Source organism: Drechmeria coniospora, chromosome 03 (assembly GCF_001625195.1).
Source record: "Drechmeria coniospora strain ARSEF 6962 chromosome 03, whole genome shotgun sequence".
Taxonomy (NCBI): Eukaryota; Fungi; Ascomycota; class Sordariomycetes; order Hypocreales; family Ophiocordycipitaceae; genus Drechmeria; species Drechmeria coniospora.
Genome location: NC_054391.1, coordinates 2,304,651 through 2,331,612, shown reverse-complemented (window position 1 = coordinate 2,331,612; position 26,962 = coordinate 2,304,651). Strand labels below are relative to the sequence as shown.

The 26,962-nt window shown below is 36.7% G+C and overlaps 2 protein-coding genes across 2 annotated transcripts; one reads left to right on the top strand and one right to left on the bottom strand.

The window, feature by feature from the left end:
- Positions 1-19,924: 19,924 nt before the first annotated feature.
- Positions 19,925-23,438, top strand: DCS_06482 (uncharacterized protein; the record flags this gene model as incomplete). Its single annotated transcript, XM_040803772.1, has 4 exons — positions 19,925-20,122; positions 20,180-21,548; positions 21,621-23,342; positions 23,413-23,438. 4 exons carry the CDS (start codon positions 19,925-19,927, stop codon positions 23,436-23,438), a joined length of 3,315 nt encoding a protein of 1,104 aa, XP_040653876.1.
- An 862-nt stretch (positions 23,439-24,300) lies between these two features.
- Positions 24,301-25,329, bottom strand: DCS_06481 (TLC domain-containing protein; the record flags this gene model as incomplete). Its single annotated transcript, XM_040803771.1, has 2 exons — positions 24,301-24,786; positions 24,847-25,329. 2 exons carry the CDS (start codon positions 25,327-25,329, stop codon positions 24,301-24,303), a joined length of 969 nt encoding a protein of 322 aa, XP_040653875.1.
- Positions 25,330-26,962: the final 1,633 nt, after the last annotated feature.

The following is a 26,962-nucleotide window of genomic DNA, read 5'->3' as shown; positions in this document are numbered from 1 at the left end:
TCTAAAGGTTAGTTAGTATAGTATTAGTAAATAGTAAGGGGATAAAAGTAAGTTTAAGGGTATAAGTTATAGTAAAAAGATAATCTAAAAAAAGTATAGTATTATAGCTTTAATACTATAGGTCTTTAAGAAAGTAAGGTATATCCTACTTATATTAGGAGAGTATATTGGATTTACTATTTAACCTCCTAAGGCGGAAGTAAATAGTAAAGTAATACTAAGAGAATTCGTTAACCTAATAGAATTAGTATTTATTAAGGCAATAGGTCTAGCAGAAGGCCTTAAGGCTTAAGTAGTTAGTAAGAATCTTAAATTAGCTAGTTAGGCTATAGAGCTTAGTGCTTTATTAGGCAAGGTATTTAATAATAGTAAGGAGCTCCTTATTATAAATAGTATAGTTAGCTTTAGCTAGGAATATATAGGTAGAAAAGTATACTATTAGTTATAGTACCTTATTATTATTATATTATAAAAGTACCCTACTAATATAATATCCTAAGGCATTAACTTTAAGTACTATTTTATAGGTATAGTTAAAGGTAGTAAGAATAAGGTAGGAGGTAAAAAGATATATTAAATACTTTTTTAGCTAAGGGGGAAAAGAAAAAAGGAATAAGTACTATTTTCTTAGTAAGGGTAGTAAGGGGTTTTATTAAGTAGTTATAGCTATTAATAAATTACTAGTAAAAGTTTATAAAGCCTAAAAAGCTATAGACCCCCTTAATTATAGTAGGTAGTACCTAGTTATAGATTGCCTTAACCTTATTAGGATCTATCTTAATACCTTAGCTAGCTATAAGGATTATACTAAGGTATTTAACTTTTTTAGCTTTAAATATATATTTATTAATATTAACTTAGAGACCGGTATCTTAAAGTTTACTAAGGATCTATTAGACCTTATAATAGTAGTCCTAAAGAGACCCTAAGGAGTAAATAAGTATATTATTTATATATATAGAGTAGAAAATATTAAGGTATTTATAAAGTATATAGTTAATATACTACTAAAAGATAGTAGGGGTAAAGGTAAGGCTAAATAGGATAATAAGCTATTTAAAAAGGCTGTTATGGAGTTACTAGTACTACTAGTATCTAGTGGTCGGAAATAGTTATTAAGAAACCTACGGAATACTAACTTAAGGTACTAGGTATTGGAGTACTTATACTCCAATGCCTGCTTAGTTATAGGATACGAGTTACGTACGGTAGTACGTAGCTCTATCCTAGGATATAGCTCTGTTAGGTAAAGCCTAATATTATAATATATCCCCCTCCTTCCCTAATTCCTTTAGTAGTCCTTAATTAACCTAATAACTTTTTTTTTTTTTTTTTTTTTTTTACCTTTGTCCTGTTTGCGGGTAGTTGCCGGGCGTATGTGTTAATGCTTCTGTAGCTAAGGTTCCGTTACGGCCCTATTGCGCTACCCCTTTGTCCTGTTTGTAGGTAGTTGCCTCTATCCTATTTGCGGGTAGTTGCTGGGTGCGTATATTGATACTTTTATAGCTAAGGTTCCGTTGCGGCCCTATTGCGCTACCCCTCTGTATTTTTTATATATTTGTTATAGGTAAGTTGTATGTTTCCTTTTTCCTCCTTTATAATTACTGCTTCCTTTAATGCTACCGTTATAATTTCTTGCTTCCTCTTGCTCTCTTGCCTTCCTTACAGTACGTACTGTACTGGGGTTCCTATTGCCGCTTATTGCTAACTGCTTGCGTTAGTTGATTACTTACTTTCCTATTACTGCGCTGCTATATCTACTGCTACTAATACTCCTCCTCCTCCTCCTAATAACAATAATAGCCCTAGTTGTAGCTATGCCTTAGATAAGGCGTTGGCCGTTCGGTTAATAGGCGGCTTTACTATCTAGGGAGACTCCTTGGACGAGGAGTATAACGTCCCTACCGCTAAGGCTTAGATATACTTACCCTATATTAAACGTTTAGTCCGTACTGGCGCTGCCTACTGTAAACGTAGTAGCGGTAATGGCTGTACTACCTGCGCCTTGGCTTGGTGCAGGTGCGAATAGATTCCGTACCTACTAATGCTATATCCGCGCCTCTACCGTATTGTCTGTAAGCTTGTTCTTACTGCCGCCGAAGGTAACTATATTGTTTCGGCTGCCCGTACTAAGACGGCTAAATTGCCCGGCTGTTGCGTTTACCTCTCCGCCCTATTTTGCTAGCTTAGCGACACCTAGCGTAAGCTCTATAATACCGCTAGGACGACTCCTACCGACGTTGTTCCCGCTACTCCTCTTACCCCCGCCGGTAGTACTGCCCGTAGTGCTGCTACTGTAGTACTGCCCTTGACTTCCGGCGACCCTATGGGTGCCCTAGTGCTAGCCTTGTAGGCCCTAACGCTATTGCGTAGCGGTAGTGTATAGTAGTAGTAGCTATAGATGCTAGTGCGTAGTTTTGCTAGCGCCGTATAAGGCCTACGCAACTATTAGGGCGCGTAGGACGCCCGGCTTAATAGCTTTAAGCTAGTACAATAGCAGCAGTCGGGCCTTATAGCCGCAATCTATAAGGAGCTAGTTACTGCCTGCTACGCCTGTAAGGCGGGTATACCTTATTTGCCCCGCCCCCTCCGTTAGGGACTATAGTCCCCCTCCTCCCCCTATTGTACTACCGCTAACCGCTCCGGCCTATCTTATCTTACTACCGCCTTACCTTCTACCGCCCCTAATAGAAATTGTACTTACTATATTCTATTTGCGGATGGCCTCCTTATACTAGCCCTACCTCTTTACCTTTCGTCCTTAGTTAAGGATAACTCGAGCGAGTTACTACCTCCCCTTGGCCGTTAAGGGCCTAACGCTTATGCGCTATAGCGCTAAAACTTTGTCTTACTTATAGCGCCCCGATTAGGGCTGGGAATTCTTTAGGCCCGACTTAGGTCCTTTGTTTTAAGACGTTCCGGTTTAGGACGGAGGAGTTATTTACAGCCCTTTCGGGCTAGTTAAATATAAGCCGTACTAATACTATTATTGTAAGGAGACTAGTCCGTTATAAGTAAGTGCGCTACCCTATTTTTACTTATAGTCTGCTAGTACTTTAGTCTCCTATAGATTTTCTAGCGGTTCCTATATAGGTTAGTTATACCTAGCCTATTTAACTAGGACGTTGTAGTACTTACCTTACCCTTTTGTGTTCTTTGCGGCTAAGATTTCCTCTATAATGTACTCCTCCTGTAGTATACCGTCCTTGTCCTTTACTAAGAGCAGCCCTAGCTCTATATTCGTTAAGGCTTAACTAGGTAGCGGATCCGTTACGGCCCGCTCTACTAGGTCTATATAAAAGGTAGGGTATATACCTTAGGGGATATCTAGCGTAATAGTTAGAGGGGTCGGTATAGCTATAACCGTATACTTAGCTATTACCTAGTCTAGCTTCTTAGATAGGTATAAAGACTTTATATAGCGTAGACTTAGCTATACCTTATCCCCTACCTAAAAACGCTCCGCTAAATACCGGTAGGAGTTTAATTCTTCCTCTAAGCGTTACTGTATAAATACAATTACTACCTAGGCTAGCTTAGTGCCTTTGCGTAAGTACTGTATAAATACTACTACTTACCCTTTACCTATAGTTACGCTTAGGGTAGGAGCTTCTACCCGTTGTACTGCGTTAACTTTATATCCCAATAGGAGATTATTCGGGCTTATACCGGTAATAGAAGAGTCCCTACTATTTAGCGCTAGTTAGTATACCGCTAAATAGTCCGGTTAGTTAAATTAGTTAAATGCTATAAAGGTACGTAGGATTACTTAAACTTTTTAGTTTACTCGTTCCGTACCCCCGTCTAACTATAGGTAATATACTATAGATAGCTGCTGTTCGATCCCAATAATACAGTATAATGTTACCTAGAACTAGCCGACCTAGTTTGATCCTTAGTCGGATATAATGTATTCCGGGAACCTACGGAAATACTATTAGTATTCCTTAAACCGTTCGGTATATACTTCTACTGTTATAGATATTATAGCTTCTAGCTATATATACTTAGATAGTCTATCTATAAGTACTATTATATACTGTAGTACTTGTTCGTCTTATGCGGGTAGCTCTGTTATAAAGTCTACGGAGATCTATTTCTAATATCTATCTAGCAGCTCTATTTACTATAGTAGGCCCTAGCGGTACTACCTACTCTTATAGCTATAGTAGTAGTAGTAGTTCTGTATAAATCGTCCTACCGCTACTAATATATAATCCTAGTAGTAATTCCTTTTTAGCGCTGTAAATATAGCATTACGTCCTAGGTACCCTGAGATAGGGGAGTTATAGACTTAGTAGATAATGCATATAGTTAGCGGTTCCTACGATAGTAGCTATAGGCGCCCTTAGAACTATAGTATACTGTACGCATTAATGGTACAGTTGGTTACTTGTTTTTGTATATCTACTTCGTCCGGGAACTTACGGTCTCCGTAACGTATAGTATTTAGGCGTACTATATACGTTTGGTCCTTAATAACTGCTTGGTCCTATAGCTCCTATAAGCTAGTATTGTAGAATAGCCGTAATCCTAGTAGTAGGTTGCTAGGCGGTTGCTTTATAGGCGCGCTATAGGTACTTAGTAAACTTCCGAAACTACTAATTAATATAGGTTATAATACTTATATAGTTTAAGGTTAGTACTTTACGTCCTGCTGCTTGCGTAATAGTATATTTAGCCGTTGCGCTTAAGATCCAGGCCTATACTGTAAATAAAAGTTAAACTGTAAGAGCTTTTTAGCCTATTGTACCTAGTGCTCTAAGATTTCCCGTAGTTAGGTAAAGTATTCTAGGTTCTTATAGTTAGTTAGAACCGTAAACGGTATAGATACCCCTTATAGGTCTGCCTACTATACCTTAAGGCAGTATACTATTACTAAGAGCTCCTTATTGTAGATTATATAATTGCGCTTTACGGCCGTTAATTTTACTAAATAGTATACGACTAAGCGCAGGATGCCTTTCTCGTCTACCTATAATAGGTATCCTCCTAAAGCCGTACTGGAACAATCTACCTCTATAAATATTAGTCTCTTTGTATCCTATTATACTAGGATCGGGTACAATATAAATAGTTACTTTAGTTCTTCGAACGCATTATCCTTATTAGTAGTCTAGCGGAATAGCTACCCCTTGTAAGTAAGCTGGAATAGGGGTACTATTAATTCCGCAAACTAGGGAATAAATTCCCGGTAAAAGTTAGTAAACCCTAGGAAACTATATACCTCTTGGATAGTCCTTAGCGCCTCCAGGTTGCGGATAGTAGCTATTTTTACTAGGTTAGTCCGGATTTCTACTCCCGCCTAAATAATATAGCCTAAATACTTAACTTCCTTAACTATAAAGGCGTACTTATTTAGGTCTAAGTATAGACCTACTTTATATAGGTATTAAAGTACCCCTTTTACCTTTTAAATATAGTCTGCCTTAGAGCTGCTTATATATACTAAGATATTATCTAGAAAGGCCGTTATAAAGTTACCTAAATTAGTTCTAAGTACCCTATTAATATAATACTAGAATATTGCAGGAGCGCCTGTAAGTCCGAATAGGTAGACTAGCTATTTAAATAAGCCGAAGTAAGTACAAAATGCCGTAAGGTACTTACTACCAAGCGCAATACGGATCTTATAGAAGGCCGCCCGTACGTTAAGTTTTATAAACTAATAGGATCCTAATAGGGAGTATAATGTTTCCTTTATTAGCGGTAGGGGATACCTATCCTATATTATAATCTTATTTAGTATATAGTAATTTATGCAAAAGCGCTACCCCCCCCCTTGGTTTCTTGGTTAGGAGGATTAGTACCGCTACCGCTAAGGAGCTAGTATATATCTACCCTTTATCTAATAATTCGGTAATCTACTGTTATACCTCTAACAATTGGTCCTATAGTATATTATACAATAGTCCCTACGGTAGCTCTAGGGGTTCCCTATTGGGCCCGGTTTGCAGCTTAATATAGTAGTCCCTTAGTCCCTAGTGCAAAGGAAGGCCGGAGGCCTACGCCTTATCGAATAGGTCGGTAAACTCCTTTAGGTAAGCGGGTAGGTATCCCTTCGTCCTACTAGGCTTAGTACTCGGTACTACTTAGCGGCGTACTACTAAGATCTCTATTAAGCTAGTAACTACTGCTTAGCTCTTTGGTTCGGCTATAATAGACGAAATAGTTATAATCTTAAGGTTATAGCTACCGCACTACGGCTATATATCTACTGCTTATACTACCTAGCCCCCTGCTGCTCTAATTATAAGGTAGCGTTCGGCTATATATAGGTCGATACTGTAGTGTTCTATCTACAGTAGGCCTAGTATTGTATCTCGGCTAAGGCCTAGTACTATATATAGTACTGCTAAAGACTCCTAACTATCTATATTAAGCGCAACTTATACTATATGCGAGATATATAGATATACCTCCGTTGGGCTACCTTAGCGGCGTGTTACTGCTATAGCTGTCTTTAACCGGCGCCGTACCGGTAGTAGAATAAGCTCTAGGCGCAGACTTTAGGCCGTACGTTTGCTAATTGCGCTATAATAATTATAACTACAATTGATTTAAATATCTAAGAAATAGATAGAATTTATAAGTATTAGGATAAGGAACGGCGGCCTATCTAACTATACCTTAATATCTTGAAATTGCTCCCTCTAACGCTTAGTCCTCCTACTTTAGTCCTTATCTATACCGTCTTACCCCTATATAAGACTTAGCTTAAGAGCGCTTTATTTTCCGAGAACTAGTCTAAGGATTCCTCCTATACGTTCTCCCTCTCTATATCTACCCAATAAATAGATAGATTTTATACCGGTTATACTATAGGCTGTATTTTATAGTCCTTAATAAAGTACTGCTTAGATTTATAGCGTAAATAAGCGCCCTCCTCCTTATGCGTATTAATTATACTATAGGAGACCTAAGTTATACGCTAGCTTAAAGACTGCCCTAGGCTGGTCCTTATTCCTTAGGTTACTGGGCGATAGCGCCCTATAGTTACTGCATTAACACCCGTTATCCGTATATTACTGTCCTTATCCATTACGGGTTTCGTTAGGGCTATTGTATAGCCGTAGCGGTTCCGGTATTTCTCCTTTAAGCAGTACAATTCGATATCTACCGTAATACTACGGTAAATATTAACGGCCGCCTTATAACTATCTCGTAGGATATTGCGCCTAATACTACTATCCCATATAGTCTTATTAAGCGTATAATATAGCTTAACGAGTTTAATTTCGTTAGGCTAATTTATTCCCCTAGCTAATGCTAGTTTTTATTCGAAGTGCATATAGAATAAGGTAAATACCTTATTGCTTACCTGCTTTAGTTATTTAAGCTCGGTCTGCGCTATCTCTATCCGATAAGGGTCGGCGAAAACGGATTCGAGGTAAGCTAAGAATTATAACAAGTTGTACTAGTACAACGGCCCTGCTTCGAAAAAGGCTATAATGCAGGACTAAATCTTAGGCGCTAAGTACTGCTAGACGAATATCTACTGGTCCTTGTTGGTACCGATAAACTTACGGTTAGTAACTAGCTTATAGGCTATAAGTATCTTCCAGGCTGTAAATATAGTCTTATCTCTATCGTATAGTACCCCTATTGGTATCGGTTTACATCGGACTTAGGGAAGTATTGCTAGGCTATTAACAGTTAAGGGGGTCCGTACCGATCCTAGCGTAGTACCAGGCTGCGCCTCTCGGGACGCTTAGTACTATATTACCGTAGCGATTTACTAGTATAACTGTTGGATTTCTGTAAACTAGTCGGGTAGTAGTTAACTAGCGGTAGTATTTTGTTTGCTAGGTAGTGCGTTATTGTCCTGTTGATCTATTGTTTAATAGTCTGCGGCCTACTGCTTGCCGTAACGAAGGGAGGTTTCTTAAATATTATAGAGTCACTAGTACTACCAGTATCTAGTGGTCGGAAATAGTTATTAAGAAACCTACGGAATACTAACTTAAGGTACTAGGCATTAGAGTACTTATACTCTAATGCCTACTTAGTTATAGGATACGAGTTACGTACGGTAGCATATAGCTCTATCCTAGGACATAGCTCTGTTAGGCAAAGCCTAATATTATAACAAAGGCTAAATTAAGTATAAAAAGTAGTCTTTTACTTATTGCCTTTTTTTACCTATAAGTAGTAAAATACTAAAATAATATTAAGTTTAGTAAGTTATTAAGCTTAAGAAACTTAGTAAAGGGTCTCTTAAATAAAGGGAAGGGGGAAGTAGTCCTTAATTATAATAGTATTAAGTCCTCTATAATTAATATAAAAATAAAGGCTACCTTTAGGTTTTTTAGTAAAAGAACTAAGGTAATAGCTAGGGAACTACTAATATAAATAAATCCTTTATTTAGTAGTTTATATAGTATCTTTTAGAGGATAAGTAGTTGTTAAAATTACTGGTAGTTATACTAGTAAGACTACCCAAATAGGATACTATCCTATGTGTTGCCATTTGCAACACCGGGCAGCAGTACTACTGCTTGCCTATATACTACTACTGTACTGCACGTACAGGTAGTATATCGAGTTAACGAATTGCACTTGCTATGCAAATTCTCCTCGCTCCGACTTGGTACAATTAATGGTAGTACTACTGCCCAGCCAATTTACTACTGTCGCACGTTACGTGCAAAGTGGTACTTGGTCGACCAAGCAAGATTATTGATCGGGCCGTTAATTGACGCGCTCCCAACTACTACTAGTAGTTACCTGCCAACAGTACTACTGTTGCGCGGGAGGACCCACCCAACTGCAACTAGCAGTTGCTTACCAGTAGTACTACTACTGGCCCGCTTGACTACTGCAGTACTGCTGCTGTACTGTCGCGACCGAACCCTAATACTGATTAACCCTGCTAGTTGCAACCAACTGGCAGTATGACTTAACCAGAGTATTTGGAGCTGTATTGAATGCAAGCAGATTGTTCGGAGATGCATTGTATGGAATCAGACAGAATTCCAACACGTGCATATTGTACTGATTGAGGTACTACCTCTCAGGTATAAAATGGTCCTCCCTTTCCTACACTCTTAGATAGTTAGGTACACACACACAAGAAGCACACGCTGAAAATACACGCACGCGCGCAAGCAAGCACAAGAAATACAACAGTCTTTCTTTTCTAAATTGTCCCTTGGCACTCCTATTTGACTTGTTTAAATCTGTATTCCTTGCCTAGTTACTAACTGGTGCACTTCCTGCTGTTACTAACAGCCTCGATTGATATCCATTTTGGATAGTCCGTGCAACTGAACTTCCACTGTGCACCCTTCCTATTTTCCCCCTTTATTCCAAGAGGTAATTCCCCTTTTTATTTTAAGAGGTTATGAGCCCGAAAGGACTACACCAAAATCCTCCGGAACAATCGACCTAGCTGCCAATACAACAAGAACTCGATTCAACTGCAGCATCCAGCTACCAACACAACAAGTACTACTTGTTATACTTCCTAACGCACTTCTGCGGTAAGTACTACTTACGGCAATTCCAGGAAATCGATTTAACTGCAGCATCCAGCTGCCAATACAACAAGTACTACTTATTATACTTCCTGAAGCACTTCTGCTGTAAGTACTACTTACGGCAATTCCAGGAAATCAATTCAACTGCAGCATCCAGCTGCTAATACAATAAGTACTACTTGTTGTAACTACTAGTACTACTAGTAGAAAGGTAAACCAAAAATCTATTTACTAACTAGATTGTGTTTGTGTTTTTAAAATGGATTCCACTAAGGAAGGTCAGGCTACTAAAACACCCATTATGTCGGAACTTAAGGCAATCATTCAAAGGCAACAACTGCAGTATAATAATCTTTCCAATCGGTTCAACCAACTTACGGAACAATTAAACAACACTATTATACCAATTCAAAAACGCCTCAACAAAATAGAGCCCGAACACATACCTATCCAAGGAATCCCAACATACAGTAGTAGTATTACTACTACTGAAGTGACTGATTTAAGCTCCAATATTGAGCTATCCAAGAAGGTATTCTTATTCCTAGAGTATGCTAAGCTCAAAGATACTAAGAACTTTAGCCTAAGCCCTAATAGGTATTTAAAGTAATATATATAGTCTTACCTACTATTAGTAGGTATAGGAGGGTATTAGTACTAAGTTAGTAGTTACTTTAGCTAAAATATACTATAATATTTATAAGTTATATAAGTCTTATATAGATAGTTCCCCCTTATTATATTATTCTACTCCCTTTACTCCCTATATTACCTATAATAGTAGTAGGTTATACCTATTTTATATAGATAATATAACTTTATTATATTACCTTATTGCTTTTACTCCTTATATTACTTATATTACCTAGTACCTTTATTTTATACTCTTACTTTTACCCCTTTTAGTTACGTTCTACCCTTACTTAAGTACTATAATAAATAGTTTTAAGACCCTCCCTAAGGAGGATACTAAGGAGGATAAGAGTAAAAAGAATATAAAGACCAATAAGTCTAAGTAATATAGCTAGTATATATCTATAGTAGTAGTATTAGGTTAGATCCTTATTAGGGGTACTTTAGGACTAGTTTTTTCCTTTAGTATATTTAAATTTTTATATTTTATTTTATAGCTTACCTATACTTTACTATTTATATAGGGATCTTCCTATTACTATATAAATTTATTTAGGGCTTTTATTTATATTAGGGCCTTTATTAGTTCTTAGATTAGTTATTTATAACCTATTTATTTTATAAGAGTATTATATTATCCCCCTTAGCCTTAGGCCCCCCTTATTATAAGGATATATTTAACTTAGTATTCCTTTTTTAAGGTACTATTCTTATTATAGACTAATAGTAAGCCTAGCTCTAAATCCTATACTACCTAATTAGGTAAGGGGTTATTTACTACCCTTTTAATAAGGTCTATATAGAAGGTAGGTTATAAGCCCTAAGGAATATTTAGTATTACTATAAGTAGTATTAGTACTATTAGTACTATAAACTTAAAAGCTATTTAGTTTAGCTTCCTATATAGCCTATTGGTTTTAATATATCTAAGGCTAAGCTAGACCTTATTACCTACCTAGAACTTTTCTACTAAGTAACCTAAAGCTACTACTAACTTATATAAGCGTTATTATATAAAAGTAATAGCTACTTATATAATTTTTATTCCTTCCCTTAGGTATTATAGGAAAGTAATAGCCCTCCCTTTTAGTATTATTATACTTACTTAGTTATCCTTTACCCTAGGTATTATATTAATTTTATAGCTTAGTAATAGCTTGTTTAGGCTAACTCCTATAACTAAAGACTTCCTATTATTTAGGGTAAGCTAATAGGTAGTTAGGTAGGCCGGCTAGTTAAATTGCTTAAATAAGATTAGGATCTATAGGGTAGTTTAAATTTCCTAATTTACCCTTTTAGTACCCCTATCTATTTAGGGGTAGTATAAAGTTAATAAGAGTTATTTTATACTAATAAGGGAGTATAGGGATATCTAGAACTTACTAAGCTAGTTTAATCCTTAACCTATTATAATTTAGGTAGGAAAACCCCTAAATTACTACTAATAGGTCTTAAACCGTTTTATATAAGCCTTTATACTTATTATAGTTATTACCTTTAGTTAAATAAATTTAGAAAGGTAGTCTATAATAACTATTAAGAATTAGGGGTCCTTATTATTTTATACTAGTAGGTTAGTTATAAAGTTAATTAATATTTACTTTTAATAATAGTTTAGTAAGAGGATTAGTTATAGGAGTCCCTATCTCTATAAATAGCTTTTATAGCTTTAGTAGTAGTAGTAATTCTAAATATACTATACTATATCCTATAATATACTATTTTAGTAAAAGTCCTACTAAAGTACTTAGAATATTCCGTTTTAATTTAGGTAGCCTAATATAGGTAATTTATATATCTATTATATTATTTATATTATTAATAGTTCTTAGGCTAGTAACTATAGGTATCCCCTATAGTATATTATACTATAGGTACTAATAGTATAATTAGTTATTTATTCTTTTATCTTTAATTTTACTAGGAATTTCCATATACCTATTGTAACTACTTATTATTAAGCTTTATATATTATATTATTTTATAATACCTAATCCTATAATTCCTATAGGTAGGGTTTTAGGAAGAGTAATTAGTTAGTTAGTATATTCTATAAAAATAGTATCTTTTTCCCTATTTATCTCTATACTACTAAATATAGTTAGGATATATTAATAGCTCCTTATTCCCCTTCTATTTCTAGATAGGCTTAGTCTACCCTTATATTTATAGCTATTATATCTTAGGCGCTTAGTACTTTATAGTTAGCCTAGGCCTAGTTTGTTTTTATATTTGCTTAATTTATTCCTATATTTATAATTACTATATTCTAGGTATTTTAGGCGTTAGGACGTTTTTATATAGGTTAGCTTTTAGGTACCTCCTATAGTATAGAGATTAATACTAACCGAAGTATTTATCCTAGGCGTAGTATATCCTCTTTATCCTATTCCTAATATAAAAGTATATTTAGCTATTATACTTATAAGCCTAGTCTATACTATAGTAAGTAATTAAAGTTTATAAGGACTTCCGCCTACTATACCTATTATTTTAATATCTCCTACGGTTTAGTAAAGTATTTAAGGTTCTTATAGTTTATTAAAATAGTAAATAGTTCTATAATACTTTATAGGTCTACTAACTATACCTTAAGATAGCTAATAACTACTAGAAGTTCCTTATTATAAATTATATAATTTCTTTCTATTAGTATAAGTTTAGTTAAGTAGTAGGCTATTAGTTATAGGACCCCCTTACTATTAATTTGTAAAAGGTATTTACCTAGTGCCTTACCTAAGTAATTAGTCTTAATAAAAGTCTTCCTATTTAGGTCCTATTATACTAGGATTAGGTATAATAAAAAGGTATACTTAAGGGATTAAAAGGCTATATTTTCTTTAGGTCCTTAGTAAAATAGTATACCCCTTCCTATAAGGGCTATAAGTAATTCTATAAGGCTTGCAAAAGTAGGAATAAATTTATAATAAAAGTTTATAAAACCTAGGAAGCTCCTAATCCCCTTTACCTTAGTAAGTAGTTACTATTCTTAAATTATAGTAATTTTTACTAAGTTAGGCCTAACCTTAATACCTATTTGGATAATAAACCTAAGGTATTTAACTTTTATTATTGTAAATATATACTTATTAAGATCTAGGTATAGACCGGCTACCTAGAGCTACTTAAGGATTTTCCTAACCTTAGTAAGGTAGTTAGCCTTTAATCTAAAGGTATAGATTAGGATATTATTTAAATAGGCTATAACTTACTCCCTTAATTTATCCTATAATACCCTATTAATATATCTTTAGAATAAAGCTAGTACTTTAGCTAAACTAAAGAGATAAACTAACTATTTAAATAGACTAAATTATATATAGAATACTATAAGTAGTTTATCTCCTAGTACTATATATAACTTATAGAATACTACTTATATATTTAGTTTAGTAAACTAATATACCCCTAAAAGTAAGTAAAGTATTTCTTTAATTAATAGGAGTAGGTAGTAATCCTATTATATAATCTTATTTAGGGCCTAGTAGTTTATATATAGTCTTTATTCTTTATTTTCTTTCTTAGTAAGTAGTATTAGTACTACTACTACTAATAAACTTATTTATATTTATTCCTTTTTTAGTAGGTTTATAATCTATTTACGGACTTTAAGTAGTTAGTCTTATAGTATATTATATAGTAGGCCCTAGAGTAGCTATAGTATTTCTCCCTTATCGTTTTATTATAGTTAAATATAGTAGTTCTAGGAGCCTTAGTATAGTAGTAGGCCTAAGGCCTATTCCTTATTAAAGAGATTAGTATAGTCTTAAAGGGCTACTAAAAGAGTAAGTAGGGCTATTGCTATTATATTTATACTTTTAGATACTTATAGTACTATTTCTTATAGTTTTATTACTATTTCTTATAAGCTTATTACTATTAGTACTTCCTATTATTTCTGTAAAAAGGTTTATACTAATATAAGGTATACCTCCTAGGACCTATTAGGAGGGCGGATATTATTTACTTATACAATTTAGTTACTTACTACCCTAATTATAAGGGTCTAATCTATTATATTTAGGGTAACCTATTAGTATTTTATTTATAGTAGACCTAGTATAGCGTTTTAACTTAACCCTAGGATAATATATAGGAGTACTAGGCTCTTCTAGCTATTTATATTTATTATTATACAGACTATATTAATTATTATAGGGTAGGTAAGGGTATTACCTATATTCTATTAAGATATTATAATAGCTATTTAAAGTAACTATTTTATTAAAAGAGGAATAAGCTTAAGTTATAAGTATTAGGCTATCCTTTTGCTAATAGCCCTATAGTAGTTATAGCTATTATTAATTTAAATATTAAGGAATCTTATAGAATTTATAAGTATAGTAATAAGAAAGAGTAGTTTATTTATTCTTAGTATAATCTTTTTAAACTTAATCTCTTAATTCCCTTAGTTCCTTATAGTCTACTTACCTATAAACCCTTTATACCTTAATATAAGACTTAGCTTAAAGGCGCTTTATTTTCTTTCTTTTCCTTAGTTTTTAATTCCTTATAAATATATTCTTCTCCTTAAGTAGCCTAAATACTTATCCCTAGGGTATATAGGATTATAGCTTATTATAGGTATTATTAAATATAGTAGCCTTCCTCCCTATAGTAGATATATATACTAACTGCTTTATATTTATTTTTCTTTTTCTATATAACCTATTTTACCTATTGTTAGGGCCTACCTTAGCCTTAGTTTGTTTTTATTATTAGTTTAGTTATAGCTACTTTAGGCCTAGCTATAGCTCTAGAGCCTACTATATTAACCCTTAATATTAAGGTATTATTATTCTTATTAGGTTAGGGGGTTGCTCTAGCTATCCTTTGGTTAGGCCTACCTTAGTTCTTAATTTTATCCTTTATATATTATAATTCTATTTTAGATATAATTTATTTATATATATTAACTACCTTATTATAGTTATTTATTATAGTCCCTTACTAAAGGATATAGTCCCTTATTCTCTTAGTTAGCCTAATATAGAGCTTTATAAGTTTTACCTTACTAGGCTAATATATTCTTCCTATTAGTTAAGCTTTTCTTTAAAGTATATAAGAAATACTAGGAATAACTTTAATATCCCTTACCTAATATCCTTTAGTTTAATAACTACTAGTTACTAGTAATAGGGGTTACTATAAGTCGATTTAAGGTATATTAGAAATTGGAATAGGTTATAATTAATATAGGAGCCTTCCTTAAAGTATATTATAACTTATTGCTAGACTTTAGCCGAAAGGTTTTACTAAACGAAAATCTATTAGTCCTAAGCGGACTTAATAAAGTCCCTATCTACTTAAAGCTTACAGTCTATATAGAACTTTTAGGCTATAAAGGTACCCTTATTACTATTATACGGGTCCTCGATTGGAATTAGTTTATATTTAATATAGGCCTATAGTATACCTAACTTATCTTTAGTTTATTCCTACTAGGGGTTAATTATTAAGGTATCTATTGGCTGGGCCGATAAGTACCCTAGGTCCTACTATACTTATTACTGCTTATTTTTCTATAGAGCTAAGATTTAAATAAAGTATATTTCTATTTAGGCGTATATTTGGCCAAACTCTATATAGACTTTTGCTATAAAGTCCTCTATAACTTACTAAAGGTTAATTTCTTTAGGCTTCCCTTTATTTATTTTAACTTATAATAGTTAGGCTTTTCCTTCCTCCTAACTAATATAAGTAAAGTCTTTTAAATATTATAAAGTTACTAAGTAACTACTTTAGGACTCTTAATAATATTTATTAAAAGACTTAAAGGATAGGAAAACTACTTAGCAACTAGGGCTTCTAGTTATATATGTTCCTTTTAGTAGGACCTTTGGTTCCCTCCGTTCTCCTATATCGGGCTAAGCCTAATACTATAATATATTCCTATACTATTAGGAGTAATTAGGATATATTAATAGCTCTTTATTCCTTTTTTATCTTTAGATATATTTATTCTATTCCTATATCTATAGCTATTATATTTTAGGTACTTAGTACTTTATAGCTAGCGTAGGCTTAATCTATCCCTATATTTACTTAATTTATCCTTATATTTATAATTACTATATCCTAGGCGTTAGGGCCTTCTTCTATAGGTTAGCCTTTAGGTACCTCCTATAGTATAAAAATTAATACTAGCTAAAGTATTTATTTTAGGTATAGTATATTCTTTTTATCCTATTCCTAATACAAAAGTATATTTAGCTATTATACTTATAAGCTTAGTTTATACTATAGTAAGTAATTAAAGTTTATAAGGACTTCTGCTTACTATACCTATTATTTTAATATTTCCTATAGTTTAGTAAAGTATTTAAGGTTCTTATAGTCCGTTGGAATAGTAAATAGTTCTATAACGCCTTATAGGTCTACTGACTATACCTTAAGGTAGCTAATAACTACTAAGAGTTCCTTATTATAAATTATATAATTCCTTTCTATTAGTATAAGTTTAACTAAATAGTAAGCTACTAACTATAGAACCCCCTTATTGTTAATTTATAAAAGGTATCCGCCTAGTACCTTACTTAAGTAATTAGTCTTAGCTAAAGTCTTCTTATCTAGGTCCTATTATATTGGGATTAAGTATAATAAAAAGGTATACTTAAGGGATTAAAAGGCTATATTTTCTTTAGGTCCTTAGTAATATAGTATATCCTTCCCTATAAGGGCTATAAGTAGTTCTATAAGGTTTATAAAATTAAAAATAAATTTATAGTAAAAGTTTATAAAACCTAAAAAGCTTTAAATCCCTTTTACTTTAGTAAGTAGTTACTACTCTTAAATTATAGTAATTTTTACTAAATTAGGCCTAACCTTCATGCCTACTTAAATATAAACCTTAGGTATTTAACTTTTATTATTATAAATATATACTTATTAAGATTAAGGTATAGGCTAACTATTTAAAGTTACTTAAGGATTTCCCTAACCTTAGTAAGGTAATTAGTCTTTAATCCTAAGGTATAGATTAGGATATTATTTAAATAGGCTATAACTTACTCCCTTAATTTATCCTATAATACCTTATTAATATATCTTTAGAATAAAGCTAGTACTTTAGCTAAACTAAAAGGGTAAACTAACTATTTAAATAGGCTAAGTTATATATAGAATACTATAAGTAGTTTATCTCCTAGTACTATATATAACTTATAGAAAGCTACCTATATATTTAGTTTAGTAAACTAATATACCCTTAAGAGTAAGTAAAGTATTTCTTTAACTAATAGAAGTAGGTAGTAATTTTATTATATAATCTTATTTAAGGCCTAGTAGTCTATATATAACCTTTATTCTTTATTTAGTAGGTCTATAATCTATTATAGACTTTAAGTAGTTAGTCTTATAGTATATTATATAGTAAGCCTTAGGGTAGCTATAGTATTTCTCCCTTATTATTTTATTATAGTTAGATATAATAGTCCTAAGAGCCTTAGTATAGTAATAGGCCTAAGGCTTATTCCTTATTAAAGAGATTAGTATAGTTCTAAAGGGCTACTAAAAGTATAGGTAGGGCTATTACTATTATATTTATACTTTTAAGTACTTATAGTACTATTTTTTATAATCTTATTACTATTTCTTATAAGCTTATTACTATTAGTACTTCTTATTACTTTTATAAAAGCCCTAGTTATTAAGTAGTTTTCCTTCTTTTAAGTCTTTTAATAAATATTATTAAGAGCCCTAGAGTAATTACTTAGTAACTCTATAATAAGTAGGTCTATTAGTCCCTCTATCTTATATTCTATATTGGGCTAAACCTAATACTATAATATAAATACGTAATATATAAGGCGCGCTATAGATATAGGACTTATTACAATACGGACTAGCAGGAAGGCAGTATATATAAAGACTATAGAATTTTCGAACTAAGGAGGAAGAAAAAAAAAGAAAATAATAAGTATAAAGGGAAGAGGCTATATATATAGGTAGTTTATATATTATATAGTATAAAGTATAGGGTAGGGCAGAAAAAGAGTACAATATATAATATCGTTATAGGACTTACTTATAAGTAAATATAAGGTACTATTATAATATTAGGCTTTGCTTAATAGAGCTATATTCTAGGATAAAGTTACATACTACTATATATAACTCGTACCCTATAACTAAGCAGGTATTAGAGTATAAGTACTCTAATACCTAGTGCTTTAAGTTAGAGTTCCGTAGATTTCTTAATAACTATTTCCGACTACTAGATACTAATAGTACTAGTAACTCTATAATAGGTACAGTACTTATACTAAGTACGGATACTAATAAGTCTTTTAACTGTTTCGGCTATAGGCCTAATAATTAAATAATCTATTATTAATATTAGTATACTTTATAATATATATAAGGAGGTATACCTATATAAATAATAGACCAGTTAACTATTAGACTAAATAGCTAAACTATTAAAAGATCTACTAGTATTTGTACTTAGTATAGGTACTATACCTTACATACGCTTATAAGGCCTATACACTAATAGTACGCCTTATATACTTCCTTATATATATTATATAATACGTTTAGTATTATATTAATAATAGTTATACTTAATAGTAAGTTAGTATTTACTTTCTTTAGTATATTACCAAAAATAGTAGAGAATAAACCTAATAAAATAATTGTAGTAAGGAACTATAAATATAAACTTATAATAGAGAGATTTTAACTATTTATATAATTTATTAAGTTAAAGAAAATAATTTCAATACTTTAAACTTACTTTAATACTTACTCTAAGAATTTTATAAGACTTTATAAATAGACTTATTAAATCTAAGAATATTATAGTACTGGGCTAAGCCCAATTGAATAACATAAGACGAGAGGGACAACAGACCTACTCAAAGAGTACATATAGAAAGGAAGCCCTTATAATAATATTATATATTGTACTCTTTTTCTAGCCTACCTTATACTTTTTATTACATAATGCGCGGACTACCTATATATATAGCCCCTTCCTCTTTGTACTTATTATTTTCTTTCTTTTTTCTTCCTCCTTAGTTCGAAAATTCTACAGTCTTTATATATACTGCTTTCCTACTAATTAGCTTTATAACAGCCCTAACGGATAAGTAGTCCTTCCTCTTTTAATTCTTTTCATAAACTTTATTGAGATTCCTAGAGCAGCTACCTAGTTACTCCGTAATAAAGAAAAAGAATAACCTAGAGCTTCCTACTATATATATATATATATTAAGGAATTCTTTTCTGTTCAAAATGATAGTTAAGTATAGTTTAACTTTTATAACATAAATACTTTTAATAATTATTACATATTAAACTAAAGTATTTAGGTTTACAAATATATAGTATTATTATTTTATGTATCTTATATATAGTATATATACTATACTTAATAATTTAGTTTAAACTATATATATATATAGTAAGTAAGTACTACTAGGATAAATCAATATATATTTATAATTTTGTGTAAATAATAATACTATGCAAATATTAATTAAAAGTATTATAAGTGTTATTTTTATATAGACGAACTATGCTAATTCTCAACTGGGTTCAGCTTAAATATTTGCAAGAACGCAAGTTGGAATGCTCTCATAGTAGGTTGCTTGCAACATCTTGCAGTCCATTATAGGTCCGTGGACGCACAGTATTTATAGCGGCCCACCTCGGCCCCCGCTGCGGCCGTAGCCGCTATATCGTTCATTGCTTACGACATCAACATCTTCTCACATCAATCCATCATATCCTAATTCTCGGGCAAGCCGCTTGGGGCGGCGTCCGAAGGAGCCCAACAGACGCTTAGTTTTCTTGCGCGCATTGCCGACATGGGGTTCTTGGGCGTGTACCGGGCCATTTACGACTATGCTCCCCAGGCCGAGGGTGAGCTTGCCATCGATGAGGGCGACTTGTTGTACATTCTCGACAACAATGGCGATGATGGCTGGTGGAGGGCCAAGAAGAAAGCTGGCGTTGAAAATGATGAAGAACCAGAGGGTCTTGTGCCCAACAACTATGTTGAACCCGTAAGTGGAAACGCACCGTCTTGCCGCTCAATCCTATCACTAATGCTGTCTGAATAGGCGCCAGCTCAGAGTCAAGCCCGTGCCGTCTTCGACTACACGCGTCAAACTGACGAGGAGCTGTCCTTTCCTGAGGATGCTATCCTCGAAGTTTTCGACACCTCAGACCCAGATTGGATCCTTGCTGGTCTCGATGACGAATATGGCTTCGTGCCTGCCAACTATATCGCTGTTCAGGAGCCGACTGCAAGCAGTAAGGCCCTACCACACGCCAAGTCCCCAGCGCTACCAGCAAGGTCGCGATCGGGGGTCGTTGAACAGGAACACGAATCAAGAATGGACATGCCATCGTCGTCAACAAACCTCGCGCTCACATTGACCGATGTCGTACAAGGTCAAAAGTCTCGTGTCGGGGATCCTCCATCGTCAAGTCTTCCCCAACCTCCTCGAGAGACTGTGCATAGTGAACCCCAGGCATCGGATGAGGATGAAAACTACCAGACTCCTCATTCCCCCGCGCTCCCCTCTCGGCCTAGGCCTAGCCAACACGTTGACCCTAGATCGTACCAGGATGTGCCCTCCCGAACGCCCATGGTTTCCTTCAGCGAACCCTCAGGATGCGAAGACCCTGACCGAACTCCTGGTTCCTTTCACATGTACAATATCAACGAAATGGTGTCTGTCATGGGTAAAAAGAAGAAAATGCCGACGACTCTTGGTATCAACCTCAAAACTGGTATCATCCTCATCGCACCAGAGCGCGCACAGGACGATCCGGCTCAGGAGTGGACGGCCGACAAGATGACGCACTACTCCCGTGAAGGCAAACACGTCTTTATGGAGTTGATTCAGCCCAGCAGGAGCATCGATTTTCATGCAGGTGCCAAAGATACGGCGGAAGAAATAGTTGGGTCTTTAAGCGAGTTGGCTGGTGCCATCCGCGCCGAGGGCTTGCGAGAAGTCATAATGGCTGGATCGCAACGCAGCCAACGCAAAGGGAAGATCTTGTACGATTTCATGGCTCAAGGCGACGACGAGGTCACCGTCGCTGCAGGCGATGATGTCAGCATTCTCGACGATTCTACAAGTGAGGAGTGGTGGCAGGTTCGCCGCCTTAAAAATGGCAATCAGGGCGTTGTTCCCAGCTCCTACATCGAAATCACAGGATCAATCACCCCCATCGTGGCAACCTATTCAGATGTAGATTCAGCCAAGGCCACCGTCGAACAGAACCGCCTTGAGGAGATCCGGCTGACCAAAGAAGCCATTAGAGCGAGCAAGCAGCCTCAACAGGTAGGGATGGGAATGAATCTTCCCGAAAGAGGGAGCAGCCTTGTGGCCAAGGAACATAGTAATAATTTGGGACAACAGCGAAGCCGGCATGAAACTGGCCGAACCGATGGCGATGAGCATCCAAAGGCCAAGTCAAGTATAGCCTCCCCTGATACAGCCCACTTTGCGACGACGATGAATATAGAGCGCTGACCAACTCAAATCACAGAACCGGAGTTAACCAAGGTGAGAGCCTGGACAGATCGGTCTGGCTCCTTCACTGTCGAGGCACAGTTTCTCGGCCTCAAGGACGGCAAAATTCATCTACACAAGATGAACGGTGTCAAGATTGCTGTACCAATCACCAAGATGTCGCGCGCCGATCTTGGGTATGTCGAGAGTGCGACAGGCATCAGTCTCGACGATGACAGGCCCCTGGCGGACGTCAAGACGGCCAAGTCGGCAGAGAAAAACCGTCTGTCCGAGGTCGGAGCAACTGTTGGGAAGAGCGAAAATATTGACTATGACTGGTTTGAGTTTTTCCTGGCGTGCGAGGTTGCGGTTGGGCTTTGCGAACGGTATGCCCAGGCCTTCGCCCGGGATTCGATGGATGAGAGTGTGCTGCCTGACGTCAACGCGACAATACTTCGAACGTTGGGTCTTCGCGAAGGCGACATTATTAAGGTCATGCGCAAGCTGGATGCCAAGTATGGCCGCGACCGGGGGAAGCTTGAGTCGAACGAAGAGACAACCGGGGGCCTTTTCTCTGGACCTGGAGGAGCCCTTCGTAACAATACACGGAAGGGTCGACCGACACGAGCCATGCAGACAAGCGACGTTGTCAGTACCGCCATCATTTCCGGGAATAACACCTCGGATGGTGTCAAGTCTTTCTCAGGGGCGAGTTCAAAGTCATCCAACACTACATCCACTGGGTTCGATGACGATGCTTGGGATGTAAAGGCGGACTTGACCAAACAGCAAGTGACGGCAAATGGAAAGCAACCCAGCTCGGTGGCAAAAACGCAGTCGACTCCGGAGCCAGCCGTGACCGCCGAGTTGACAGGTTCTATGAAGGAACTGTCTCTACTCTCCCGCCCACTTCAACCAACCCAAATCGAGCCCCCACCAACGATAGCGAAAATGACCAACACACTAGAGCTTCAAGATCACACTCAACAACTCACTGGCGCAAGCCCGTCCTTCTTTTCCACCGTCCCCAAACCTGCCCAATCGCCATCGTCACCAAAAGCTCTTGCCCGACACCGACCGGCACCCCCTTCAATGTCATCGACGGAAAGCTCTCTGATACCGCCGCCGCCTCAACGTCCCTTGTCGGCTCCTCAGGCAGCACAGTTATCCGTACCGTCATCTTCCATGATGCCTCAAATGACCGGTCCTATTCAATCGCAGGCGGCATCTCCAGGTTCCAATCTCAACAATTTAGCTCAAGTCAGGCTAGTACAACAGTATTCGGAACAGCTCCAGCCCGCATCGACCGTCTACTTAAGTTTCCAGGATCAAGGCCTAGCTTCATATTCATCAGGAGCCACGAACCAGCAGCAATATATGCAGCCAATGATGACAGGGGTTCCAGGTTCAAGCCCTTTCCCGGATTCGGGCCGTCCATTGCAACCTCAAATTCTGGCTCAACCCAGCGGCCTCCCATCTCCATTTCCTCCCAGCGTAATGCCCTACTCCTCCGGGTCAGGCGCATTAGGCGGAGTTAATAGCATACTACCTTCGCCCCTAGAGCCTCAGAGACCGGGTGGGGTAAGTCTACAGCTGCAGCAGATGGACGCTCTTGGTTCCCTGGGTGGCGGCTTTACCCAACCGATTCAGCCTCAACAGACGGGGCCGCCCCCTCCAGTCCGATTTGGTGTGGTGAAAGCGGAAGCCCAGAGGCTGACTCCTCAGCAAACTGGGCGGCGAGCAAATCTGGCTCAAGCAAGTGAGTGATATGATGCTTGATATCAATTGCTTCACTTAGCGTAACAATAATTCAGCTAACCCTTCCGTAGCGCCCCAGAATCCTTTCGGGTTTTAAAAAGCTACGAGAAAGCAATGCTCAGATACTCTCGGGGGCGAATATTGGAACAAGTGGAAAGGATCGATTGAGCTCGGAACCGCAAAAGCGGAATGGCATCAAGGTTCCACACCTACAGAATTAACAATCCTCTGTATTGAGTTGATGTGCTTAGTATGATTGCTCCCCTAGTCTTGTTAGGGTTTCATCATGCTGTGGTGACTATAAATTAAAAGGGATATCCCGACATCGCCTAGGCAGGCGATTGTCCACTTGTTCCACATCGATTTCAGCATGTCAATCATTTTTGAGGTATTGAAGTTGGCCAGAGCTACATTCTTACCATGCGTAATCACAGAGCTGGCTCGTACCACTTGCCGGTTGCTATTCAGACTGCTGTCCACAAATACCTCGACAGGGACTAGCCAGCCAAAATGGGGAGCAAGGGTGGCCGCCGCAGTTGACGATTATTCGCGTGGTGCAAGATATCCTTACGTGGAAGTAGCAGCGGGAATATAAAATGGCACACGGGAATACACCAATCTCTCATGTCGATGGTTGCTCCGTTACTGTATGACACATACTGGAATAGATAGCCTTCCGTTGGTTATGCCAACATTACGCGGCCTGGAGCGTTTTTTTTTTCGGGGGGGGGGGGGGGGCTGGGCTATTCAGCATGCCGGCTTCCATGGCCTCAGAGCCGCTTGACCAAAATTTATGGACTAAGGAATTCTATGGCCGTTCAGCTTCGAGAGACTACTCATTCAACTGTGGAGGCGTGGAATCAAAGTATGGGCATTGCAGTCGTCCCTGCCAGCATATCACGTAGGCAGGTTTTGGACAGCAATATGTACTACCAAGTGCTATTATCCAACGAGTTTCCTCACACCTTGCGCCTTCGCGGTTTGCCGTCGCTTGACACACTGGAGGTGGAATAAGGTTTAGCAATATCCATCTCTGTGGTTTTATGCCTACTTGGCTCGAAGCGTTTGCGAACAGCCCTGATCATCATGACAAACCAGTAGAAGTTCAGACTGTTCAGTGTCAGGTTGCTTGCGAGATAAACAGCACCAAGCCACATGGGCACGGAGGACTCGTCAGTGGCGAAGGCCATAACGGTCGAGTTATGCAGATGCTGGGTGGGGTGTCTGTCGATGGCAGCCCAGGTATCACGGAAGGCAAGGACGGACTGATACGTCCCATAGATAAGACGACAGCAGAAGAAACTGAAGAGGAGCAGGAACCCGTTGTAGAGCTGCATGCGAGATCCTGTCATACCGATTTTGTCCATGAACCAGTGTATGTTCAGGAATGGCGTGGAGAGCTCCCATAGGATAAATATGCAGCCATAATAGTTGAGAAATGGCCGCTGCACGGTTCCGGTGAGTTAGCAGAGAAGATAGGGAGAGAAAGGGAAGCCCCAACGTACAAACCCAAAAATGTAAACAAACAAAGCGGATACTGCATGAGCTAGAGTGCCGAAGCCGAAAACGTCGATATTCCAGCTCGTAATGATGAGATCCCAGACAAAGTAGCCTGCGGCCAGGGCCTGTATCATCCCAGCCGCACCAGTATAGCCCCATACACGCTCCTCCCAGTTCATTGCTCGACGGTCGTCATCGACGAGCATGACCCAGGACGCCAGTATGATTATAAGAGTGCTCTGGAACATGGAGACGACATGAGCATCCCAGTTGAGGCGTTTTTGGGGAGATAATTTGACATAGTGCTTTGACGCAAGTAGTTTGGATACTATAGGGGAGATGGGCCAAAAGACGAGCGTGTATCCTATAGCCGCGGCGAGGACCTCATGGATGTGGAGAGCGAGTGTGGGGAAGCCGAGACGTTCGCACCAGGGTTGAACCAAGTCAACAAGCCAGGGACTGGGCGGTATAAAGAAGGGGTCCCTCATATTTTGCTGGGTTGGCTCTGTTGCAGCAAGAGTTTCGTGGCCGCTCTTGGGTGCTGCCTGCCACTGTCTATGGAATCTTTAGTGTCCAGAGCAAGCCCTTTAAAGAGTGCGAGATATATGTTCTCCTTGTGATTCTGTCAAGGGGTAACGAAGCCACCAGGAATACCAATGGCCTGGTTGACGCAACGATTAAAACGCAGCGTGGGACACTTCAGGAATTTATGAAGTAGGGATGGATAAGCTTGGCATTCGGAGGGGTCAGAGAATAAGTCGAGGAACAATGCCAAGACCATTGGGGTATCCTGTGGGTGGTAAATTACTTACGACACACACCTCGACTCGAAGGTCAACCCTGGAGGCAAATGCCCTTGCTCTACGGAGTAAATCTCATGAAATTTTGCATAAATTAGTTAACAAATAGGCTAAATAGTTAGAACTATTAAAGGATTTATTAGTATCTATACTTAGTTATAGGTACTATTCTTTAATTTTACTTATGAGGCCTACGCCTATAGCGTATGCCTTTTAAGTACTATAAAAGATTTAAGATTATTCGTAAAGTTAGTAAATAACTACAATTTATACTATATTTTTAGGAATACTATATAAGGACTATTTATTATAAGGGAATTAATAATATATTATAATTTAGTATTTTTAAAAAAGTATTAATAATAAAGAAGAGATATATTAATATAATTATATTATAGAGTTACTAGGCAATTGCTCTAGGACTCTTAATAATATTTATTAAAAGACTTAAACAAGGGAAAACTACTTAGCAGTTAGGGCTTTTAGTTTATATGTATTCCTTTAGTAGGTCCGTTGGTCTTTTTATTTTGTATCCTATATTGGGCTAAGCCTAATACTATAACAAATTACTCTTTAAAATTCTTAATACATAAAGTACTATTAAAATTACTAGTATTTGTATTAGTAAGACTACTTAAATAGGATACTATTCTATGTATTGCTATTTGCAATATTATTATAGAGTTACTAAGTAACTGCTCTAGGGCTCTTAATAATATTTACTAAAAGACTTAAAGGAGGGAAAACTACTTAGTAATTAGGGCTTTTAGTTATATGCATTCTTCCTAGTAGGTCCCTTAGTTCCCTCCGTTCTCCTATATCGGGCTAAGCCTAATACTATAATAAATATCTAGTAGTAGTACTACTGCTTACTAATATACTACTATTGTACTATATGTATAAGTAGTATATTGAGTTAACGAATTGTACTTACTATACAAATTCTTCTTGCTTTAACTTAGTATTCTTGCAATTTGCGTGCGCAAGAGGAGGGGTAGTGGAAGTATATCGCACGGACCAGGGAATCAATCAAGCTGTTAGTAACAGCATAAGGGGTGCCAGTTAGTAACTGGGCAAGAGTGCACAATTGGTAGTACCGAATTATACAAACGAATGCGATTATATTTCAAAAAGGAGAAACTATTCTAAGGGAATGGCTACTGCCTTATATAGGTGTAGAAGTGCAGTAAAGACTGTTCCAGCTTGTTCCATAAGTAGGGTAAGTAACATTCCGGCTTATTCCAAGAAGTTCCAGCTTATTCCATAAGTAGGGTAAGCAACATTCCGGCTTATTCCAAGAGGTTCCAGTATATTCCATAAG